Below are 16,306 nucleotides of genomic sequence, written 5' to 3' on the forward strand. Positions count from 1 at the left end.
TGCTAAGTATAATCGTCAAAATTTTTGAAAAAATAATCTCCGCCAGAATATCCGGGTTTGTCAGGGAAAAAGATATTAGGAACAAAGAACAGTTCAGGTTTAGAAAAGGTCATCCAATCTATCAACAGATCAAGTGGATAATTGCAGAATAAACCCAAGGTATGCAAGTACTTTTTTAATATATATACAGAAAATAATATTGACTTAATTTTACCAATCAAACAATAAAATGTTTGTTGAAAATAGCAAACACTGTCTGCTGAATATTAGTAATTAATTTTGCTGCTATTGTAACAGTAGTTATGCTATTACAGCAGTAGTACTGCAATGTAGAGTAGCAGGCTTACTGCTGAAAAGTCTGTTGTTTGCTGGAAATCACTACTGCTTAATAATGAATGGGATGTTAGAAGAAAAAATGTAACACACACGAAAATGTGTGTCTCAGTGGATGTTTATAATCACCACTGAATGTATACTTTCCATAACCTTTTTTCTTTAAATTTAGATACAAAAGTCCATGCCAGTCATATACACATTAGTAGAGCAATAACGAAAAATTCGAGCTAGCTCAAGCACATTTCAAAATATATACCAATGAATAAATCAGGAAGCTTCTTTACAGTAATATTTCACTAATTAAAATCATCTCCTCCAACAAAATTTCTAAAAATAAATTCAAAAAAATGCCTTAAAAACTGCTGTTTTATCAAACAATTTTAATGTTTTGAATAACAAATATGGTAGAGTGTAGCTTTCGTGGGTATATTGGAAACGTTTTTCTGAGATCCGATCAAAGTCTTTATCTGCAGCAGATTTTGTTAGTTGAAATAGCAGTGAAAACGTTTTTCTGAGATCCGATCAAAGTCTTTACCTGCAGCAGATTTTGTTAGTTGAAATAGCAGTAAGAACTGTTTGCTAATACAGCAGCCCTATGTTTGCTGAAACAGCAGTAATGTCTGCTTTCCCATTTTTAGCCGACAAAAACTGCTGTTTTATCAAACAATTTTCATGTTTTGAATAACAAATTTGGTAGAGTGTAGCTTTCGTGGGTATATTGGAAACATTTTTCTGAGATCCGATCAAAGTCTTTATCTCTCAGAGAAAACGTTTTCTTGAACGAACCTAAGGGAAATAATAATAATGTAAATTATATACAGCATTTCGTTATTTAAAATAATACTTACTATGTATGGCTATTTCCGGCGTTACTACAGAAAGAGGCAGACTATCTGGCGCCTCGTCTGGCCAACATTTTTACAGCATGCCTACGACTTTCATATACTCCGAAAGCCTGGCGGGAGGCAAGGGTGGTGTTTATACCTAAGCCCGGCAAGGCAAGTTATGCGACACCAAAGGCCTACAGACCCATAAGCCTTCCGTCCTTTCTACTCAAAACCATGGAACGTATTGTGGACACCATGATAAAGAATAGGACATCCAGCGAACTGCTCAAATACAAACAGCATGCCTATGTCAAGAGAAGGTCGGTGGAGACTGCCCTGCACGAGGTTGTGCAAAAAATAGATGAATCCTTCGATGCCAAAACGTACACACTGGCGGTATGCATTGACATCGAGGGGGCTTTTAACAATGTGCGGAGCGACACACTGCTAAGGAACAGGTGGATAAATTGTGTGTCTAATGACATAAATATAAGGGAGAAAGTGGCACAGGGGGGCATTTTATCGCCACTCCTATGGGTGATCACCATAAATGACCTATTACGGATGCTGACTGAGGAGGGATTTAAACCCGTCTGCTACGCAGACGATTTTTTAATACTTCTAAGAGGTAAGGATCCGAACGAGCTATGCAGAAGGGCCGAAAGGGTCTTGCATATGTCATATGACTGGGCTAGACCCAGAGGTCTCAATGTTAACCCAGAGAAGACTGAAATCTGCCTGTTCACGAGGAAGACGAAGGTGGGCGAATTTAACGCACCACGTTTCCTCAAAAAGACGATTTCAATATCTGACAACTACATGTAGAATCCAAATATATGTAGGGCCTGAATCCTAGGATAGTCCACTGGCTCTACAGGAACGTGATTAGACCAATACTTACTTACGCCTCAGTTGTTTGGTGGACTACTATGGAAAAAAATGCAACATAAGGACCATACAACAGGTTCAGAGAACATGTGGTCTTGGCATAGACGGAGCGATGAGGACCATGCCCACTAGGGCACTGGAGACTATTCTAGATATCCGACCCATTGACATACAGATTAAGTGTGAGGCAGCCACTACGGCTATGAGACTTAAGGCGGTGGGAGAATGGATTGAGGATGGGAGCAGCTCATACCATCGCGCTATAATCGAGGCTACGATAGGAAACCTGGAAGGAAGGGAAGAGGTTTCCGATCGGATACCTAAGATGAACCTTGAAGTCGTGTGCGAGGCACTGCTGCCATCAGATTGGCGTCTTGGATTGACGGAACCCTAGTATTGCCATCTGGAAGATCATGTTACATGGATGGATTAAAGCTAGAGGACAGAGTGGGCCTGGGGGTATACATTATGAACCCAGGGACTGAGATCTGTTTTAGACTGCTTGACCATAATACGGTCTTGCAGGCGAAGATCCGGGCGATCACGGAATGCGTGAAGTGCTGCGGTGCTAACGCGAGGACGTCGAGTGGAAACATCTTTACCGACAGTAAAATTGCCATAAGGGCAATAACAACCAGGACGATAAGGTCACGAACAGTCTTGCAGTGTAAGAAGGAGATTAACGCCTTCTCTGAGGATGGCAAAATCCGTATGCTTTGGGTGCCGGTCCATAACGGAGTAAGGGGAAATGAAAGGTCAGACGATTTGGCGGTGAAGGCCAGAGGACTTCCGTCAATAAACTTGGTTATCCCGAAGCCTTTCGGGTCGACGCAGTCCGAGTTAAGGAAGTGGGCGACGAATGTGCACGCAACATTGTGGAACAGCGAAACGACGGCGAAAATGGAGATCCAGATCGTGAGAAGACGAGACTATTACTGAAAGGAAGCAAGGAGGAGGTCAGTATAGCTATTGGTATTATAACGGGACGCATAGGACTACGAACTCACGTAAAATCGGTGCGGCAAGTGATAGCATGTGTAGGGCATGCGGGGAAGATGATGAGACGTTGGAGCATTTCCTTTGTTATTGCCCGGCTTTCGCGTCCAACAGATACCGGTACTTAGATGGAGACACAATATCAGACATGAACCAACTTAGGGGAGTGGCATTGAAAACAATTAAGGATTTTGTAAGTAGCACGGAATTCGTAACTGAAAATTTGTTTTTAGAGGTTACTTTATAGCTTTTAGAGCGCACAACAAGCCGACTACTGGCTTAGGTGTATGTCCATAGTGGCACGGGGCGGATTACTATCTACACCCTCTTTTCAACCTAACCTACTACGTATGGCGGCTGTAATCAGGGATCCACGTATGCACTTTTTTGAAGTTGTGCCTCTCCACGAAAATTGTTCGGCTAGACTATCGTCGAAAATAGATCGCCAAACGTTACGCCCAAATTTGTCGCTAAACTGGCTTTCGTTGCCGCTTCAACGACTGAAGCCTAGTACTAACTTCATTCACAGTAAAAATGCCTATTAAATTATTGCGAAATCCGACGGACTCTTCTTTGTCATAACACACAAACAAAAGGCAAACAACAACACACAACAAATACGACAGTATGGAAGCCGTTGTAAAAAATTTCAGCTAAATCAGATGAGAATTGCGCCCTCTAGAGGTTCAAGAAGTCAAGATCCCAGATTGGTTTATATGGCAGCTATATTAGGTTATGTGCAGATTTGCGGCATACTTAGCAACAACTCATGCGAAATTTCAATCAAATCGGATGAGAATTGCGCCCTCCAGCGGCTCAAGAAGTCAAAATCCAAGATCGATTTATATGGCAGCTATACCAGGTTATGAACCGATTTGACGATTAAGAATATATATACTTTATGGGGTCTTAGACGCATATTTCGAGGTGTTACAATCAGAATGACCAAATTAGTGTAGCACCCTATGGAGGGTATAAATACGGACCATGATTTGCGGATATGCACCTGGAATGTCCAGACTCTTTATAGAGAAGGTGTTGTATACGCGCTGGCAGACGTATTGGAGAAGTACAAGGCAGATATTACCGCCTTATAGGAAGTACGATGGACCGGGAATGGCGTCCTAAAAACAGCAAATGGTGACGAACTGTACCACATTTGTGCCCATGCTCCAACGGAACACAAGGACGAGCAGACCAAGGACATTTTCTATGAGCGCCTAGAGAGAGAATATGACCGCTACCCCGCCCATGATATTAAAATCGTTCTGGGAGATTTTAATGCGAAGATATGGAAAGAAAATATCTTTGGTCCAACAGTTGGAAAATTTAGCCTACACGAAGAAACTTCCCATAATGGATTCAGGCTAATTGATTTCGCCGCGGCAAAAACGTGGTAGTTAGCAGCACCAGCTTTAAACATCGAAGGATTCACAAAGCCACATGGTTGTCACCCGGTCATAACACAAGAAACCAAGTTGATCACGTTATGATAGATGGAAGGCATTCATCCAGTGTGTTAGATAGAAGTACGATCGAAAGTTCGCACCCGTTTGAACAGAAAGTACGACCTGACACTGCACGGCAGCTGGACATTGAAAAGCTACAAACACAAAAGATGGCAACGGTATACTCCACACGACTGACCCAATTGCTTGATGAAAGTAATAATTGTACCGATGATATAACGGCGCAGTGGCAAACCTTTGCCCACTCCATGGAAAATGGAGTACTTGGGTACCGGAAGCCTCTCCCAAGAAACCTATAGTACGACCAAGAGTGTGCTACTGAAGCCAATAATGCGGCATATAGAGCTACCATGCAATCATTTGGTTAGGTAATGTTAGGTTTAAGTGGCATTCTGCCATCAGACTCACTTAGACGTTTTCGTCCATTGCCTTCAAGTTCCTACCGTTGGACCATCCAGATCGCTTTAAAAAGCCCAACTACTTGAGAATGTTCACATCCGCTAATTAACTTAAGTGAAAATCCTTCACACTGCTAGTGCGGGACACACACACAGAAGGTGATCTATAGCCTCTTCTCTTTTCGATGTCTTCACAGCTTTTGCAAAAGTCGTTGCAGGCAAACTTTAGTCTGTCAGCATGTTTTCCGATTAGACAGTGACCTGTCATGACAGACCCAATGACAGAGACGTCTGTTCTAGCCAATGACAGCAATGCGGTAGACCTCTTCAAGTCTAGATAAGGCCACATAGTTTTGGAATGCTTACAGCCCCCTTTTTGTGACCATCTATCATTCGTTTATGTACTTTCTGTTACCAGGGATATGGTAGTTCCAATCGGTTCTATCAGGAATGATGGCACAGTACTTTTAATCAAAAGCAGCTCAGGTAGGGTGTAATATGCACTGCCTGGAACATCGGACATTGTATCAAGGATAACACACTGTTCGTAGCCGCCACATGACCAATGAGAAAGATCCCTTAACCTTACGGCAATGGTCGCTGCAGTTTGTCTAGCCACAATGTCCAGAGGCATAAGAGGTTGCATTAAATTCAGTGCATCAGATGGCGTCGTTCTCAGTGCGGATGTGATGCACAAACAAGCCATCCATTGGATCCGATTAAGTATTGAACAGTAGGTGGACTTTTGGTGCGCCGTCCACCAGACCAAAACACCATATAGCATTACATATACCCAATGTATGACACGAGGTCTAAACCCCCAACTTTTGCCAATGGCTCTGGGTGTATAGGGCAAGAGTTGCCTTTCTTGCCCTTTCCAAAATGTTGGATTTGAAGTTCAATTTCCTGTCCAGCAAAACACCCAGGTATTGTACGCTTTCTGTAAATGGAACATTCTCTTCTCCCAAGGAGGTTCCACCGTAGGCACTGTATCTCCTGCTGAAAAGAACTACTTCTATCTTGAATGGATTTATAGCTAGACCACTTTCGGTAGCCCACTTCGCTGTTGCACGTAGGGCTTCCTGAAGTATATCTCTTAGAGTGCTGGGAAACTTTCCCCTCACCGCAATTGCCATGTCATCTGAATACGCGCCCACATTTACACCTTTTTCTTCCAGAGACAATAATATATTGTTATCCGCTATATTCCAAAGTAGAGGAGACAATACAGCTCCTTGAGGTGTTCCTCTGCTGACCCATCTTTTTAGATCCACAGATCACAAGCCTGCCGTAAGCATCTTTTAGTAAGTATGTTGAAAGCACCTTCAACGTCAAGATATGCTACCATTGTATATTCCTTGACAGCGAGGGATCCCTCTATGTAACCGATAAGGTTGTCAAAGGCTGTTTCAGTGGATTTGTCTTTCTATATGCATGTTGCTGCAGCGACAGGCGATCTCCAGGGATCTTTACCATAAGATATAAAGGGTGATTTTTTTGAGGTTAGGATTTTCATGCATTAGTATTTGACAGATCACGTGGGATTTCAGACATGGTGTCAAAGAGAAAGATGCTCAGTATGCTTTGACATTTCATCATGAATAGACTTACTAACGAGCAACGCTTGCAAATCATTGAATTTTATTACCAAAATCAGTGTTCGGTTCGAAATGTGTTCATTCACCGTAACGTTGCGTCCAACAGCATCTTTGAAAAAATACGGTCCAATGATTCCACCAGCGTACAAACCACACCAAACAGTGCATTTTTCGGGATGCATGGGCAGTTCTTGAACGGCTTCTGGTTGCTCTTCACTCCAAATGCGGCAATTTTGCTTATTTACGTAGCCATTCAACCAGAAATGAGCCTCATCGCTGAACGGTGAATGAACACATTTCGAACCGAACACTGATTTTGGTAATAAAATTCAATGATTTGCAACCGTTGCTCGTTAGTAAGTCTATTCATGATGAAATGTTAAAGCATACTGAGCATCTTTCTCTTTGACACCATGTCTGAAATCCCACGTGATCTGTCAAATACTAATGCATGAAAATCCTAACCTCAAAAAAATTACCCTTTATTTCTATCAACCTCTCAAGAGTCTTTAGCATAAAGGATGACAGACAACTAGGACGAAAATCTTTTGCCTTCGTGTGGTAGGATTTTCCTGCTTTCGGAATGAAAATGACTTTCGTATCCCTCACTCCCACAGGTATATATGATATGCTGATACAAGCATAGTATATCTCCCTAAGCCAGGGAACCAGTCTATCAGACTCAGCTTGTGATTCAAACGGTGATAAATCATCAGGGCCTGGTGGCTTAAAGGAGTCGAAACTTCCTATTGCCCAAAGGATTTTCGGCTCAGACACCTTTCTTTTATTTAGCCGAGGGACCCCTACTGCAGTATTTTCTCTAAGGCTGAAACTAATATAACGATGATCAGAGAAGCTGTGGTCATCCAACACAAAGGCTGTGCTCATCCGATGCAAAGGTAATATCTATTACCTCCTGCCTGTTCCTGGTAATAAAGGTCGGTTTATCCCCTTTTTTACAAATCGCCAGATTACAACTTATAATATATTCGATAAGTAGCTCACCGCTTTCGTTGACATCCGAACTTCCCCATATCAGGTGATGTATAAAGGGAAGCCAGCCAGTAATTAGACTTGTTTATTTCAAGACTGGGTACTACTAAATCTTCAGTGCTTAGTGACGGAAGAAGAAAAACATTTAAACTACTCTTTGCAAGAATACAGGTTCTGTGTCTCTCATTCCCCGTACACTTGAATTGTTTAAATTCCGGAATTCCCCTGCCTTTAGGAGGACTTTTAGTGCCGTTGAAGCGCCCTTACAATGGTGTGGAACCATTATTCCTAAGGGCACTGGACACTTGCGGTGTGGACGATTCCGCCTTAGATGCTTCACTAGCTGCTGCTCTCGAAATATCGATGCTGGCGCACACCTTGAGCCCAGTTCAACCGAATGATCCATTAACACAGGGCTTGTCGGCTCCCATTTCGATGTCATCCCCTCCTGCCTCGATTGTGGGGGATTTTCAGTCTCCTGCAATCCGCCAGACCTAAGCGATGTGATCGATAGTTCCTCAAGCAAGTTTTCAGCAATAATTGCTGAGTCGTCTGCTGATTCCCCAACCCCACAGCTTCTATGGACCTTCAGTTTTAACTTGTTGAATCCGTGAGACAGATGAGTACGAATACTGCATGTCTCCGGTCACCATCAGCCTCATCCAATCTTCCAGTCGGTGGTTGAAAGATAGGGATTACATTCCCTTAGTCTTCCAAGTATCGATTCAAGATCTGAGGTTTGGTTTCCAAGCATACGCCATTGGTCGAGAAAGAATATCTTCCTTCTTGACTAAATATCGTGCTGCACCTGCCCAGATTTCACCAATATTTTTTTAAGGCACAACGATACGTTTCAATTAAGCGTTGATCCCCGAAGGCAATTAGTCTGTATCGGCCTCGATATCAGCCTGCATCTTCACAAACTGAAGGAGACCTAGGAAATTCCGCAAAGACATCAGAGTATACTGATGACAGTTCATTGACTATTCCACTCCAATTATTCCTAGGTATGCAGCCCTGTTATTATCCCTGGTCGACAACTGTCCCTAGCGCCATTAGCAAAGGTTCTTGGACCCATCTCGCTCTAGTTATTTTAGGCATGGGATGCCCTCCAGGTGAACACAGCCTTTTGGCTGCAGTTTCCGAATCTGGACGTGCAGACTTTGGAGTAGCCTGTGCAGCTAATTCCCGAGCCCAATTTAGGGAGTCCCTCTCCCTATTAGTGAGAGTCTTAGGGTCTTTCCCACCAAGCATCTCAATAAACCTAAGAGCGATGCGTCTTCTATTATTCCAACTTCTTAAAAAGCATGTTGGTTTGCCGGGGAAGGCTGATGGCCTAGGCAAATTATAGGCATGGGAAGAAAGATAAGGTTAGGTCTTGTCCTTCTACTCGAACCAGGTGTCTTCGTCAAGAGCCCCTGCTGACCAGTCTTCTGTCGGCTAGTGGAGCCTGGAGCAGCCGCTCCACCAGTCGAGGTTTCAGTTGCAGACAACATGCTACGGCCTGATACCACCACCGCAGCTGTTGGGTTTTTGGAGTGCATTCTAAGCCTACTCCCAGGCTCTAGATCTGCCGCTCCACTGGGCACAGACGCAAAAATAATAACCTATTACGAGTTACAGGGAAATTCTTGCGGAGTGAAATAACAAAACGTCCGCTCCACTCAACGGTTTAAATAAAAATCACGTGCAATCAGAAGCTGACACGGATAGCATGCTGAGGATATGGAAAGAATATTTTACCTGATGATCGTATAGAATGCTTACCTCAGAACGAGGTCCAAGTAGCAGTGACCCGACTGAAGAACAACAAGACAGCAGGAGCCGGGGGGTTACCCGTTGAACTATTTAGGACCGAAGATGATAGGCTGATGAGGCGTACGCATCAGCTTTTGTGCGCAATCTGGCTAGAAGAACGCATACCCGATAATTTGAACCTCAGCATACTTTGTCCCGTACACAAGAAAGGAGACAATGTGCCAACTATAGAGGAATAAGTCTCCTCCCCATCGCATACAAGATACTCGCGAGTGTACAGTGTGAAAGATAAAATCCTAAAGTCAATGAGATAATTGGGCCCTATCAATGCCTTTTGACCTGGTAAATCCATCCTAGACACTAGCACCAAACCCTGGAAGAGATCCGAGAAGGACAAATCCACACCTACCATCTCTTTGTTGACTAAAAAGCCTCATTCGATATTCCTATGCCGACGCCATCGCCGGGTACCGGAAGTAGTAACCACAGCCTTTGAAAGAATCAACAGAGAGTCAGTGAAAACGGGTCTGGCAGTTAATGGAGATTAAACTAAATGGATAGTTTCAACTCCCAAAACGCCCTGTACAACCGATCCAATAAAGAAAATGGAGAAAGTTGGGAACCACATCTTTGAGATAGTCAGCAACTATATCTACCTCGGTACTGCCGTCACCGAAACGAATGAGACCAGTTTTGAAATAAAGCGAAGAATAATACTGGTAAACAGATGCTACTTTGGGTTAAGTAGCCAGTTTAGAAAAAAGGCCACCTCTCGACAGATGAAAATTACACTATACAAGACACTGATACTACCCGTGTCATTATATAGTTCTGAGGCAAGGGTACTCGCGAAAACAGACGAGACAGTCCTTGGAGTGTTTGAGAGAGAGATTCTTCGTAAAATATATGGACTAGTTCGCGTTAATAGATAATATAGGCCTCGTATGAACCACAAGCTGTATGACCACGATAGCATAGTTACACGTATTAAAATACAACGTTTGCGTTATCTAAGTCATGTTGTCAGAATGGATGAAGAAACTCCGGCAAAGAAGTCTTTTGAAGGGAAACACGGTGGTACACGCAAACCGAGATTAGGAAAAGCCCGATGGAAAGAGCAAGTAGTAGGAGACACCTCGAAACTTGGTATCATAGATTATAGAAGGAGCGCAGAAGATCTAGGCGCTTGGAAGGACATTCTGAGCTCGGCTAATGGGACAAACGTTCTGTCGCAGCCAATTATAGTTGGGCAAAGTAAAGTATATTAAATTAAACATAATTTTGTATAAATGGATCTTAAATACATTGACTACTATGAACACATAGGGATCGCCTTTTTATGCACCAAAACTAGTAATAAATTAATTAAGGGAAAACTGTAGATTTGGATAAATGAATACAAATATAAGCCTTACAATAAGAAAACAAGTAAAAAGGCATTAAGTTCGGCCCGGCCGAACTTTGGATTCCCACCACCACGGGTATATATGTAAAACACATTTCGTCATAATCCGGTGAAAAATTTATTATTTACGCACCCATAGCAACTATATCCAAATATGGTCCGATTTGGACCAAGTTTGGCACGGACATTGAGTGGTCTAATAAATACAAGTCACTGTTAAATGATTGGGCAATATTGGTCCTTTGGCAGCTTTATCCAAATAAAAACCGATCTGAACCATATAGGACACGGATGTTGGAAAGCCTTACATAAAACACTGTGTCAAATTTTAAAATCGGATAATAATTGCACCTTGTATGGGCCCAAAACCTCAAATCGAGAGATCGGTCTTTATGGCAGCTATAACCAAATCTGGGCCAAACTGAAGAAGGATGTCGAGTGGCCTAACACAACACAATGTCTCAAATTTCAACAAAATCAGATAACAAATTTGGCTTTCATGGGTTTAAGACTTTAAATCGGCAGATCGGTCTAAAAGGGGGATATATCAACATATAGTCCGATACAGCCCATCTTCGAACTTTACGTGGCTATGGACAAAAAAATAATGTATGCAATGTTTCAGCTCAATTTTTGTATTTTAAAAGATTCGATTTTTAGATTTTTACGACGATCAAGAATATATACACTTTATAGGGTTGGAAATGGATATTTCGATGTGTTGCAAATGGAATGACAAAATGAATATGCCCCCATTCTTCGGTGGTGGGTATAAAATGGTAAAACAATCGGGAACTTAAAAAAAAACGGCATTTCTTAACAAATAAAAGTTAAAGTGTATTTTTAAGCCTGATGATTACAATCGGTGGTGTTAATTCTGAATACAGTAGCCGGTATAGAGTAAACAAATTATTATAACGCGTGTTCACCTTATTCAGAAAGATAATTAAAAACTTAAGGCGATGGGAGTATGAATAGGGAATAGGAGCAGGTTACACTCCGCGGTGTGTGGGGACGATAGGAAACCTGGAAGGAATGGAAGAGGTTTCCGGCCGTATCAAGACGACACTTAAGGTCGAGTCCGAGGCGCTGCTGTCAGCGGCACAGTCTAGGATTGATTACAAAAGGCTACAGAAATGTGTTTTATAGTAAAAAGCTATTTCCTCAATTAATTGAGTGAAAAGGGTGATCACCGTGGCGTCTTCAACTTATTTAACGCTAGAGACATTTGTGAGATATTAGGAAACGTAAAAACTTCTTCTCAAATTTGCAGTTGCAATTAAATGAAAAGTCGAATAGATGATTCAAGTTAAAAGAAGAAGTCATATTTTATGGATTTTTTTTTTTTATAAATATTTGCTATTGTTCTATTTATTTTAAAAGTAATAACACAAGATTTTGTGCGAAATTGCAGCCAAGTTGGACGAAAATTGAGGCCTCTAGGGGATCAAAGATGTCAAATCTTGGAATCGATTTATATGGGAGCTATATCAGCTCACTAACCGATTCGGATCATAATGCATTCGGATGTATATGCATTATATAATGCGGATATAATGCATTAATGTTGAAATTCATCACAAAAGTACAAATTTTCTATTTTTATTTTGATTTTGAAATAAATCTAAATGTCAAATGCAGATGTGATTTCTTTCTTAGATCTTAAAACGATGTTTTATTTGTTCCCATATTCCGCGCATAAACAACAAATCAGTGTTATAATGACAAAAATACAACTTTAAAACACATTTGAAAAAGACAAATCCCAAAACAACGTTTATTTCAAAAACCACTTTGACATTAGCATTAACGGCATTTGCCAATCAAGGTAGTTTCGTTGGGGATACATTTTTGTTGTTGTGCAATTGACGCTACCTCTTAGTTGTACCATACCTTGTGACAAATTGAAGCCAAATCAGGTGAGAGACTTCCATGGGCTCATGAAGTTTAATACGGGAATTGGTTTTTGTGGGTGCTATATCAGTTTTCATACTGACTCGTATCATACTTGGCACGGATGTTGGAAGTCATAACCAATATTGAGGCCTCTAGGGACTCAAGAAGTCAAAATTGGGGATCGTTATATAAAGGGACTATATCTAAATCTGAACCAATATTGCTCATTCGCAATCCCTATAGACCTACATCGATAAGAAGTATCTGTGCAAAGCGGCTAGCTTTCGACTGCTAACGTGATTTCCACAGATGGGTGTAAAATATTAAAAAAATATTTGGGAATTGGAAACTGTCTTAGTAAAATGCGCAATACTTTAGCTTTTCTAATGCAACTATATTATTTGTTATATAATTTTAAATGAAATATAAGAATTTTTATTTCTACTTTAAAACATGTTTTTATTATGGGATATAGAATGGAATGGAAGCATTGAAAGAACACAATTTAGTTATTTGTAGTGCAAAATATACATATATATCTAAGGCCAGATACGGTTATATATACCATGTCTTTTTGGATATAACTATGTTTAGCAGATATAATTGTATCTGGTCCCATACTCAATTATATCTGCTACCAGATATAATTAGGTTAGGTTGAAAAGAGGGTACAGATATTAATCCGCCCCATGCCACTATGGACATACACCTAAGGCAGTAATCGGCTTGTTGTGCGCTCTAAAAACAAAAACAAAAGCAACCTCAAAAAAGCAATCTAAGTTAGGAATTCCGTGCTACTTACAAAATCCTTAATTGTTTTCCATGCCACTCCCCTAAGTTGGTTCATGTCTGGCAGTGTCCCCACCTAAGTATTGTATATAATAATATATATAATAATATACAACGTCAGATATAATAATACTCCCAAATTTGAGCTGACCATATAAATTTTTCTTACTCGGGTATACAAATTTTTTTTCTGTGTATTGAAAAGACATGTGATTCGATAAAGAATGACGGAATCGTATTCAAAATCAGTCAATTTAATTTGCCAATACTAAAAATAGACAGCAGTTCTTTAAAAGACAGAACATTTTCAGTATATGTAAATGGAACAAGATTTACACCAAGACTCATCCCAGCAGGAGTTCCACAGGTTTCGGAACTTTCACCGGCACTGTACTCAACTTTTTTTTCTGATTTTATTGTTCCAAAAAATCAATCGGTTGCATTTTATACAGACGATTCGGCAATAATCAGCTCAGGAAGGCTCAAATGCTATCGTGAAACATACGACAAGTTCCCTAGTAACATGCCAGAAATATTTTGACAAATGGAAAACTAAACTTAATTAAGACAAAACCTACGGCAATTACTTTCCAGTTTAATAAATCTCCAAAATATGTTCCTTCAGTATGTTTAGTTGCTAATGGATCTACTATCCCTTTGTTGGAATCAGTGAAATATCTTGGGATTAATTTGGGCAACAACAATTAAATTTTTCAAACCACGTGATGGTCATAAAAGACAAATCTTTAAAATGCGGAAGAGCACTTTACGCACCGCTAAAGAAAAACTGATATTAATGAAATTATTTATTATTAATTATAAATTATTAATTAACAATTTATGCATTGGCCCATAGTGACATAGGGATTTATGCCAAATCCACCTTAAAAAAAAATGCAGATTATTCAAAACAAAAATTTGAAAATAATTTTCAACTTATGTTCAAGGTTTTGCACCCGTCTATCGATGGCGTTGATTGGGGACAGTGGGGTATCCAACTCTATTGTTTGGCGCTGTTCTATCGGTACTTTCATGGTGTGTGTTCGTCTGATATTCGTCTTCTTATTCCTGATGTAAGGATGTATGTCAGGTTGCAATCGGTTGCATTTTATACAGACGGTTCGGCAATAATCAGCTCAGGAAGGCTCAAATGCTATCGTGAAACATACGACAAGTTCCCCAGTAACATGCCAGAAATATTTTGACAAACGGAAAACTAAACCTAATTAAGACAAAACCTACGGCAATTACTTTCCAGTTTAATAAATCTCCAAAATATGTTCCTTCAGTAAGTTTAGTTGCTAATGGATCAACTATCCCTTTGTTGGAATCAGTGAAATATCTTGGGATTAATTTGGGCAAAAACAATTAAATTTTTCAAACCACGTGATGATCATAAAAGAAAAATCTTTAAAATGCGGAAGAGCACTTTACACACCGCTAAAGAAAAACTGATATTAATGAAATTGTTTATTATTTATTATAAATTATTAATTTACAATTTATGCATTGGCCCATAGTGACATAGGGATTTAAGCCAAATCCACTTTAAAAAAATGCAGATTATTCAAAACAAAAATTTGAAAATAATTTTCAACTTATGTTCAAGTTTTGCACCAGTCTATCGATGGCGTTGATTGGGGACAGTGGGGTATCCAACTCTATTGTTTGGCGCTGTTCTATCGGTACTTTCATGGTGTGTGTTCGTCTGAAATTCGTCTTCTTATTCCTATTGTAAGGATGTATGTCAGGGCTGCTAGACATTCCAGGAACTCACACCCGTTTGTAATTGATTGGCCAGCGGACCGCACAATGCATTATAGAGAGAATTCTTATTTCGCCCGAACCGTTCGTTGGTGGAATCGACTTCCGGCTAATGTTTTTCCCACCCACTTTGGCATCCAAAGATTTAAGACAAATGTCAATAAGCACTACATCCTTTTCTCCCCCTCCAATTCCTCCTTTCCTCTCGCCAACGCCATGCACTACATTCATAGGGGACATCCCCTGCGGGTTGGCTGACAGAAAAAAAGGGAGAACAAATGAGGAGACAATTTTAATTCTGTTTAGAAATAAACATTAATTTAATTATTATTTTTTATCTCTTGCAATTTTATTATAGATCATATATACTTCAAGGAACCCAAAAGACCTCTGCGTCTCGTTTTATTACTACTGCAAACTAATGCATGGCCTCCAGGGGTCAATTGATGACTTCTTGCAATTGTTTATGGATGAACTAACACCGATTGGTTCGTATTGGAAACATGTGTTACCGTTTTGGAAACTAAGCAGACAATTTGAATCTAATGTTTTGTTTCTGAAATATGAAGATATGAAACGCAACTTACCTGAAACCATTCAAAAATGTGCAGACTTTCTTAATATTAACTACGAACTTAAAGAAGAAGATATGGCACGAATTTGCGAGCATCTCAAATTTGATAAAATGCAGAATAATCCAGCTGTTAATTTGGATCCAATACTAAGCCGATGCGATTCAAATGGCAATGGTACTGTAGGAAGCTCTTCTGGTACTGGAACTAAATTTATTCGCAAAGGTCAAATAGGAGATTGGAAAAATTACATATCCGCCGAAATGAACAAAAACTTTGATAAATGGATGGCTGAAAACTTGAAAGATAGTGGATTATCTTTTGAAACTGAATAAAAATTTTATTAAAGCAATTTTTTGCATTTGTTGTGCTTTATGTTTGCATATTAAAGCATTCATGGAAAATTATCATACAAATTTTAACATTTTTGTCCTTCTTTTTAAATAAACAAATAAAATAAAATATTTATATTTATCGTTTGAATTGATTTAAACTCAAGATTGACACCAGTGCAAATGATCTAACCACAGAGACTGGACAATAAAAACTAACATCTATATTTATTTTTATATTATGTTTGCATAACCTGGACAATCATTTGACAGCTAAAAGACTAT

General features: G+C 40.0%; 1 protein-coding gene across 1 annotated transcript in view; it reads left to right on the forward strand.

Moving 5' to 3' along the window:
* The window catches only part of LOC106092076 (luciferin sulfotransferase), a 31,790-nt gene extending 15,708 nt beyond the window's left edge, over positions 1–16,082 (forward strand). The window contains exon 3 of the mRNA XM_013258830.2: positions 15,476–16,082. Within this exon, the coding sequence (XP_013114284.1) occupies positions 15,476–16,024 (549 nt within the window). The 3' untranslated portion in view covers positions 16,025–16,082. The remainder of the gene's footprint in view (positions 1–15,475) is intronic.
* The last annotated feature ends 224 nt before the right edge of the window (positions 16,083–16,306 follow it).

The sequence above is a fragment of the Stomoxys calcitrans genome, chromosome 2 (genome assembly GCF_963082655.1).
Source record: "Stomoxys calcitrans chromosome 2, idStoCalc2.1, whole genome shotgun sequence".
In the NCBI taxonomy this organism is placed as follows: Eukaryota; Metazoa; Arthropoda; class Insecta; order Diptera; family Muscidae; genus Stomoxys; species Stomoxys calcitrans.